The 9,394-nt window shown below is 37.6% G+C and overlaps 1 protein-coding gene across 1 annotated transcript; it reads right to left on the bottom strand.

The window, feature by feature from the left end:
- Window positions 1-8,637: 8,637 nt before the first annotated feature.
- On the bottom strand, window positions 8,638-9,189 carry LOC111907198 (uncharacterized). Its single transcript, XM_023902992.1, has 2 exons — window positions 9,045-9,189; window positions 8,638-8,954 (listed from the first exon to the last, which is right to left on the bottom strand). The coding sequence occupies exons 1-2, from the start codon at window positions 9,187-9,189 to the stop codon at window positions 8,638-8,640; spliced, it is 462 nt and encodes a 153-aa protein (XP_023758760.1).
- Window positions 9,190-9,394: the final 205 nt, after the last annotated feature.

Genomic DNA, 9,394 nt, shown 5'->3' with positions numbered 1-9,394 from the left:
TGTGGATTTCAGAGCTTAGGGACTTCATCTTGAGGTAAAGATTCGACCCTCTTTCAATTTTGGTGCGAAGTCTGTGAACTCGCCGAGTCCCAAGAACAGTGTAACACCATGAATTTTCAAAATAATTTTTCGCATAATATAAAAACATATTCATTCAATTTTCATAAAACATCAATGTTTAAAAACTCCAATCCATGTCATACAAGAATCCCAAGATCACATATCATAAAAATCTCATGTGTGTGTACAGATCAAGCCGGCGCCTTCCCACGGTCATCACTAGTACCTGAAACAAATAACACTAACACTGTAAGCATAAAGCTTAGTGAGTTCCCCAAAATACCACACGTAACACATATTAGCCACTCGAGGCTATAACTCTGTGGGTCCATAGACCCTACTCTGTGAACCCACTGGTTCTAACTCTGGGAACCTTCCGATTCCATCTCTATAAACATGCACAACATAAATCACATAGAAATAATGTAGTACAACACATAACATACATATAGCATACAAATACTCTGCCACGTAACTCTGATTACCTACTCAAGGTAAAGTATAGTGAGAAGACTCACCTCGCGTATCTCGATAACTCGCAAATCCCGGAAATCACTCGCGCTCGATCCTCCGAGCTATAATCCTCCTATAACACAATATATCTCTAATTAACACTTTCTCAACTAAGGTTGACCACCCCTATCAAGTCAACACTGGTCAACTTCGGTCAACGGTCAACGGTCAACTTTGACCGGACTCGGCGAGTGCACTAGAGCGACTCGGCGAGTCTATACGTGTTCACTGACTCCCTAGGATCCTCTTTTGACACGTCGAGCACTTCCCTGACTCGACGAGTTCCACCTGGCATGAATCGCGGGGCCACCACGACTCAACTCGCCGAGTCTCAAGAACAACTCGGCGAGTTACAGCTCGACTCAGTCCATCTAACAACCCTCTCTAACTCTCCCTGACTCACTGAGTCAACCCCTTAACTCGGCAAGACCACTCGCTGAGTGGTTAAGGACAATCTTCATGCTACTCGCCGAGTCTGTTCTTCTGACTCGGTGAGTCCATGCCATGCATCAACTCAAACTCGCTCCTGAGGTCAGATCCGCTCCAACAACTCATAGATCTAGTCCTCCCAAGCACATTCATCACGTAAAGTTACAATCTTGGCTACCATGCAACACCTACAAGGCTCCTTATGGTGAAATGACCTCTAAAATGGTAACCTAAGTCCCCAACTCAAAAGGAAAGGCATAAAGCAGGGCATTTGGGACTCTCTGGACCTAATAAGGTCCAGATCTAGGCACCATTTCCCCAAGGGACCTCTCACACTCCAAATACAAGGCAAACAAGGCATGAAGAAACCCTAGATTTGGCCATATCAACAAAAACACGAGAATAAGCCTCTTATCTCACTCACAGAATCGACGAGTAGGGCTAGGGTTTCCCGTAGTTCACTTAGTGAGTAACTTGCCGAGTTGGGGGAATGACTCGGTGAGTCAAAGGGAGTTAGAGGACTGGAGTTCCATGCGGAACTCGTCGAGTTCATCATGGGACTCGACGAGTTGAGTCGAGGTAGCCCCGCGATTCATGCCAGGTGTAACTCATCGAGCAGGGGAAAGACTCGACATGTCATGCAAGACTAAAGAGATTGTGGACACGTGTAGACTCGCCGATTCACCCAAGTGCACTCGACGAGTCGGGTCAAAGTTTGACCGTTGACTTTTGTTGACTTTTAGGGTTTAGTCAACAATGGATCCTTTGCGTTCTGAGAGGGGTATAATAGTATTTTACCCTTCCGAGGGTGCCAAGAGAGGGTTGAGCCTAGTCTCGAGAGTTATATTTATGAGAGTATTTACTTTATGTGATTAGGCAGAGGCTAGACCATATTTCTACCGAGTCAGAGATCTATTGAGACATCTGAGGTGAGTCTTCTCACTATACGTTACCTTGAGTGGTAGTTATGTGTGACCGGAAGGTCTTATGTGCTTACATTGAGTATTATGTTGTATGTGACATGCTATGCATTATGTCTAGATGATTTATGCTATGCGGAGTTTATAGACCGGACCGGAGGGTCTAACGAGCTTAGGACCAGAGGGTCCACAAAGTCATGGGACTGGAGTGTCCCACTGAGACACATTGACCAGAGGGTCAAACAGAGTTATAGCCTCGAGTGGCTAATATGTGTTGTATGTGGTATTTTGGGGAAACTCACTAAGCTTTGTGCTTATAGTGTTGTGTTGTGTGTTTCAGGTTTTCTCAGGATCACGGGACGGCACCGGCTCGATTGTACACAACAGAGGAAGCGTTTGTTTTGAGGATCCTGTTTTATTAATTGATTGAACAAAAGAGTCATGTATTGTAATTTAAACAAAAAGGAGATTTTTATGAAAAGTGTTAAAGAGATAAACGATTTTAAATGAAAATTTTGTTTTAAAATTTTTGGTGTTACAAAACTCTCTTCCATTACAAATTAAAGGGACTTTTGACTGGCTTAGAGGGGTTCCTAAATACGAAATTCAGAAGAGAAAAAGATCTGGAAGCTGGTTCTAACACCAAGGAAGAAAGAGTTCATAAATTGGTTCATAGTTTGGTACACTTTAACATGTTTTGGATTATAGAATTCGTTTGTTTTGCTGTAAATATGTCCAGCTAAATCTAGCTGCTTCTGTTAGCTAGATGAAGCTGGAACTCATGGTTTGAATGCATCAGATTTGACTTTATTTGTTGGTTATATGTTTGTGTTGATTGATTTTACCTAGCATGTTTAGTTAATGATTTAATTGCTTTAAATTCTTGTTCTGTGTAGTTAGTGAACACTAATCTGCATGAATATGAATACCTAATAACAAAGTGAACACTAGTTTATTAGATCTAAGATCAAACCAATCTTAGATAAATAATTGAATCATTGAATTAAGTTGTGTTAGAGAACGCATATTATGACTGTAATTGTGTTTTGATTAATCAATCTTCATAACTCCAATCTTATTTAATAATTGATTCTGTATTAACTATTGTGTGACCATACATAGAATTACATGACTTGATTAATAATTAGTAGGTTTAGAACTAAATTGCTAATACTTCTTAAATTGGTAACCAACGGTAATAGTTTTGACTAATGTATAACCATTGAGTGAAAGTGGATTCGAACTAAAAGAAGTACTTTGTTTATTGATTGAGTTTTTGTTAAAGAATTAAGTTTATCTAAGCTATATTGTAATCTGACTAGGTACACTGCTATAAGTGCATATTTATTCTAAGTTTGTTAGGTTATAAATATCAAAATTAGTGGGTACTTTCGTGCACATCAAGTTTTTGGCGCCGTTGCCGGGGAACGGCTTAGTTTATTAGTTTATTTAGTTGCATTAGATTGATCGATCCTTTTTGTGGGATAAAACCTGCAAAAAGTTAATTAGTTATTTTTTGTTTATTAGCTTAGTTTATTAGCATATTATTTTAGCAAAAATTTTGATTTTTTTCTGTCACAGAACTCATGACGTGAGCTATATACACTCACAACGTGAATGTTGTGATTCTTAGTTTTCCTTAGTTTTCAGTTTATTTTTCTATTTTAGTTCAGTTTTACGTTTTTATTTTGTTTAGTTGCAAGAGTTTTTATTGCATGTAAATGAAATTATAAATCAGTTCTTGAATTTGATAAGGACATATTTAGTTATAAAATTCATGCATTATCTTAATACTTTATGTTGATTTTATCTCATTTAATGAACGAAAGGTGCTTCATTAGTTTATAATTTCATTTTTCAGCAACAATTACATGCTCGGAAGGAAAAGGAAGTGGAACTAGCGATTGGACGCTTGGATCTTGGATTTTAAAGAAAGAATGATGTTGCTGGACAGCTTGACCCCGCGCCAGTGTTTTGGCCATATCTCATGAACCGTAACTCCGATTGACGAGATTCAAAATGTTCCGAAAACTAGACACAATTTCGGACGACTTTCATGTTTTCAGAAAATGCTGATTCCAAACGGACTCGACGAGTAGGCCATCAACTCGACGAGTTGGTCAGAAGTTTCGCGATTCTTGACTTTGCCTTGCCGTACACGGGATTTTAAGTGATGGACTCGGCGAGTAGGTCACTGGACTCGCCGAGTAGCCTCTGTTTTCATAATATATATATATATATATATATATATATATATATATATATATATATATATATATATATATATATATATAGAAACGCTTCTCATTCTAGCCCTAACGAATGGGGGAACCCTTAGAGGCCAATTGTCGACTAAAGGTGCTGCTGGAGCGTGGGAAGCTAAGGAATCAACCCTACATTCAATTTTAAGGAGAATCAAGTCAAAATCAAGTTTACTCTTACCTAATCTCTTGTTTGAACATGTTTTTACCAATTGATTTCCTTTTTGAGCTTGTTTCTGTTGTAATCATGAGCTAAAACTCATAACTTCTGTTTAGGTAGATGAATTTGTGAACATGGATTGATTATTTGATTAGGATTAATTTTAATTGGTGATTATGTTTTATTAAGCTTGTTAAAGAGCCTTATGTGTTAACAATAACTATTCTTCTGTTAATAAATCAATAATTAAGTTGTATGAACATCTCTTAGTTATTAATTTCATATGATTTATTGTGACAACATAGTTGTATGTCTAGGAATAGCGAATGTGAAACTAGAATTAACTAGAAGATAGGTAAGTTAATGTGTGAGCTTGTTTGATGAACATCGGCAAGAGGTTAATTAAAGGGCCAATTTAATTAAGCATTACAAGTCTTATTTAACCCGAATCAATAACTAGAAAATTCGTTAATTTAGACAAATGGCCACTGATTGAGTTAATTTGTTTCCTAAGGATTAGTAATATCGAACGTGAAACTAATCATCTTAGTCGGTAGCCAATGAAGAATTAATCCGATACATTGAAATCATCCATGGGAACAAATGAGTCGAACCAAAACAGAAGTCCTCTTTATTATTGAATTTAGTCGATTTTTATTTGCTTAGCTCTTAGTTTCTTAGTATAAGTTTTAGTTAATTGTTTAAGTTTCTAGTCTTAAAAAACTAGAGAAACCCCCTTTCTATTATTTGTTTTATTTAGATAATATTAGCATTTCTTTTAATTCTTTACCGATCCCTGTGTTCGATACCCTACTTACCTGTACTAAACTGCTAATCGATAGGTACACTGTCTTTCGTGTGTTCGTCTTTGTGTTTAAGTTAGTAGGATTAAAACTAGTTCATTTCATACATATCAAGTTTTTGGCGCTGTTTCCGGGGAACGGTTCTAAATAGTTGATTTTATTTGCTAATTGTTATCATATTTTTTTATTTTATTTGTTGATTAATTTTTTTTATTTATTTTAATTTTTATTTTTAGTTTTATTTATTATGTATTTTCCAAATCTCGATGCTCTTAATGCTTTTCTTGAGGAAGTAGTACAAGAAATTGAGCAAGAAGATGAGGAGTATGACTCAGATGAAGATTTCAAGAAATTTGGAAGATGGTTAGATAACATTTTGCCCAAGACACAAGGGACATCTGAGTCACAAGAGCTAGAAGATGAGGAGTATGACTCAGATGATGATTTGAAGGAATTTGGAAGATGGCTAGATAGCATCTTTCCCAACACACAAGAGCAATCTGAGTTACAAGAGCTAAAGTTACAAGATGAAGAATTTAATCCAGAAAAAGATTTGGAGGAGCTGGAAAGGTTGTTAGCAGAGAGGTCGGACGAAGAACAAGAACAAGCTGAATTGTAGGAACCAAGTTGTGGTTTGACCATTACCACGACATGGTCCCCTATTCTTCCGGTTTGTGTTTCAAAGCATGGGGTGACGATTCCAACTTTGGAGAAAGTTCTGAAGCGCGATCCATTTCTGATTAGTATCCAACCGGTCCCAACCCTTATCTAGATTCTTGGGTTTTATATATTCAAGCTTGTTTGGCCAATTTTAGAAGCAAAGAGCCAAATTTTACAAATTGGTCCAAAGATAATATTTAATGCAATGGATGGATTGGCATTGAGTTTATTAGAAGTTTATTAAGTTGAGAGTCCAGCTCAAGACTTGCACAAAAAGAAGCGCTTGCGGGAGGCAACCCACCATTAGATTTTGCTTTTCTTTTTATTTTTAAACTTCTAGTTTATTAGGGTAATTTAGGAATTTAATTTTGATGTTTGTTTTCCTTTTTATATTACTTGTGTGTTGTTTTGAACTTTTCAGTTTGCAGCTTAGGATTGCATGTGAGAGTCTAGAGTCAAGGCTGACGAAGCGAGAAATCGAGTCTAGGCGAGAGAGGAAACGAAGTTTTGAGTCAAGCTATGAGTCCAATTGATAGAAGGGTTATAGAGTGTTTATTCCCCGAAGAAAAATGAGGGAAATTATTAGTTTATATAACCCCCATACATCAGAAACGGACTTGGGCAAAATACAATTTTTGTCACACAGCGGTCTACTCGTCGAGTCCATGTGAAAATTCACGATTCTTCTGCCATTCACGCTTCAACTCGGCGAGTCTACATACTTACTCGACGATCCACTCATTCTTCTTACTTTTGAGCTAAAGATTTGATGACATTTGATATGGGCCTTGGTTCTATTCTTTGAATATCATTTTCCGAGCATTTCCAAGAGTTTTTCCCTTATATTTGGAGCTTTTATAAACACTGTACCACACGAGATGTTTGACACCCAAGGCATGGATGAGTTGTTCCCATGTCTAAAGTCAGCTGAAGATGGAGCTTTAAATAAAGAAGATCAACCTCACAACTACTATCCCAGGGGAGTTTGTTCCAATTCCCTCTTTATTTTATTCTTCTTTATCATGCATTATATGCAACGGGGACATTGCATAAATTAAGTGTGGGGTAGGGGGTTGGTTACATTAGTTAAAATTTTTACATTAGTTAAAATTTTAGTAAAATTTTGAAAAATTTGAAAATTTTGCATTAAAATTGCTTGGGCTAAATTAGAAAATTTTGGTAAAGCAATTAGGGATCATGCTAGTATTATATTCGATGATTCTATGAAGACCCAAATGTTTAGTTGAGCCTATATACGTTATAGTGCATTTGTGGCCCCCTTTATTCTAGTGAAATCATGGGACAAAAACACAACCTCGCTTAGTTTGAGGGATGCAAAATGTTTAGCATCGTGTACCAGAAATGTATCCAGGAAAACTAATACTCTAACCAATAAAGGTTGAAGTTGAGTGCCCCTGCTTAACCATGTAGGTTTTGAGTGAAAAAAAAGTGAGGTACATGTAAAGAGAGAGAGAATTACAAGAAAAGTTGTAAGAATTTTGGAGCAGTTAAAGTAAAGATCAAAATATCAGAGTTCTAAAGAAATTCAAAAAGTTGAAGATACCAAAAATCAAACAACAAGATGGTGAATTCAAAGAAATCAAAGATCAAATAACAAAGAAGTGAAGAATTCCAAAGAGCTCCATTGTGGTATCAAAAATTGTAATTTTCTAGATTATGTATGCTTGGGTTGCTTGACCAAAAATACCTTGAGGTTAAGAAAGTTTTCTGAGGATGGATTCGGAGGGATGCAAAAAATGAGTGTTGTTCAAAAGAAGTGGACGAGTGTTTATGAGGATTGTGAGTATTTAGAATTGAGGGGGGTCCTTAGGAAAAACTTTAGACACACACTAGAAGAAAAGAGGGCTTCTGTGACTAAATTTTCAAAGACTGATTAATCAGTCTTGGATACATTGTATCTAGGACTGATTAATTAGTCTTAAATACTATCTAGGACTGATTTTAACATGTGAAACATTAGAGATTGACAAAACTTATTTGAGACTAAAATTCAGTCCGTAAGTTGTTTGCGTCGGTTTAGGTTTTGTGGGAAACGTATTGGGGACTGAATTTCAGTCTCAAATAGTTGAAGGACTTTGGAGGGTAAGTTATGTGAGACTAAATTTCAATCCCTGGTAGACTTGTGTCAGTTTTAATTGTGTATGGAACTTATTAGGGACCGGATTTCAATCATTAATACAATTAAAACAATTTGTCCTTTGGATGGGAAACTTTTTAAAGACTGAATTTCAGTCCCTAATAGACATGTACTTTTTGACATTTAAATGAACACTTATAACTGACTGAATTGAAGTATCTAAGACTGATTATTTAGTCATAGATGCCGTATCTCGGAGACTTATAAATCAGTCATGAATACTATTTTAAAGGAAACTTATTAGGGACTGAATTTTACTCTTTGACACAGGTTACTCTTAGGAACTTGTTTTCTGTTCCTAATAGATTTGTGTTATATTTTATTTACTAGACAATTTATTAGGAATTCTGTTAGCAATACATTACATTTTTAACACAATGTACAACTTTTTTACTATATAGCATACAAATCATTAATACATCAAATCCACTTCTGCGAACACTACCACCACCACCACCATCGTCGTAGCCACCACCAGTGCCTACGACGCCATCTCAGCAACTGCCGCCTCCATAACCACCAATGCCACCTCCGCAATCACTATAATCATCACAATCTCTACCGTCACCCTATATGCAACCATCACCCCCATTGACGCTACTACTACCACCACCACCACCAATATCGTAACCCCTTTTTCCACCACCATTATTGTCGCCACAACCACCATCACCTATGTTGTCATCGCCGCCTCTGCGACCACCACTACCACAACCACCAACACCGCCTCCGTAATCACCACCACCCCGCCATAACCACCAATACCTATGTCACCATCGTCATCTTTGCGGTTGCCACCGCCATAACCACGAACACCACCTCCGTGATCACTACCACCGCCAAAACCCCTATCGTCACCACCACCATCATATATGTCGCCACCACTACCTCCTCCACTGCTACCACCTCCGTGACCACTACCACCACCACAACCCCCATCACCACCATCGCGACCACCACCATTGTTTTCTCCACCAACACCATCATCACCTATGTCATCGCCAACACCATCACCACCTTTGCAAACAGTGCCACCACCACCTCCTCCACCTCCATCACTTGCGTCACCTCAACTATTACCACCACCACCGCCACATACGCGATCACCACCACTACTATCTCTGCCGCCACTGCCACTACTGCTACATTCATGGCCACCAACACTACCTAATCCACTCCACCCATCTAACACCGCCATCACAACTAGAGTGTTTTTTACTACCATTTAAGAGTTAATTTAAATTTAAGATCAAATAGATGACATATAAAAATGTTTTTTTATAAATTAATGTTCTAAAATACACAATTTCAATCTTATTTTCCATAAAAAAATTAAAGACTTTTAAGTTCCCTTAGTTTCTCTTTTCACGTAACCCTAACAATTTTGACCCTCTTTCTCTCCCGCTCCGACTCAGTTCCTGCTACCCCAA

The sequence above is a fragment of the Lactuca sativa genome, chromosome 8, assembly GCF_002870075.4.
Source record: "Lactuca sativa cultivar Salinas chromosome 8, Lsat_Salinas_v11, whole genome shotgun sequence".
NCBI lineage: Eukaryota > Viridiplantae > Streptophyta > Magnoliopsida > Asterales > Asteraceae > Lactuca > Lactuca sativa.
The sequence above is the reverse complement of the archived record's forward strand: the minus strand, read 5'-3'. Positions and strand labels throughout refer to the sequence as shown.

Excerpts from the sequence above, each read along its gene's own strand:
- LOC111907198 (XM_023902992.1), bottom strand. The coding sequence starts at position 9,189 with ATGGTAGTAAAAAACACTCTAGTTGTGATGGCGGTGTTAGATGGGTGG. Across the intron at positions 8,955-9,044 it reads CGTATGTGGCGGTGGTGGTG|GTGATGATGGTGTTGGTGGA; the intron begins GTAATAGTTGAG and ends GCGATGACATAG.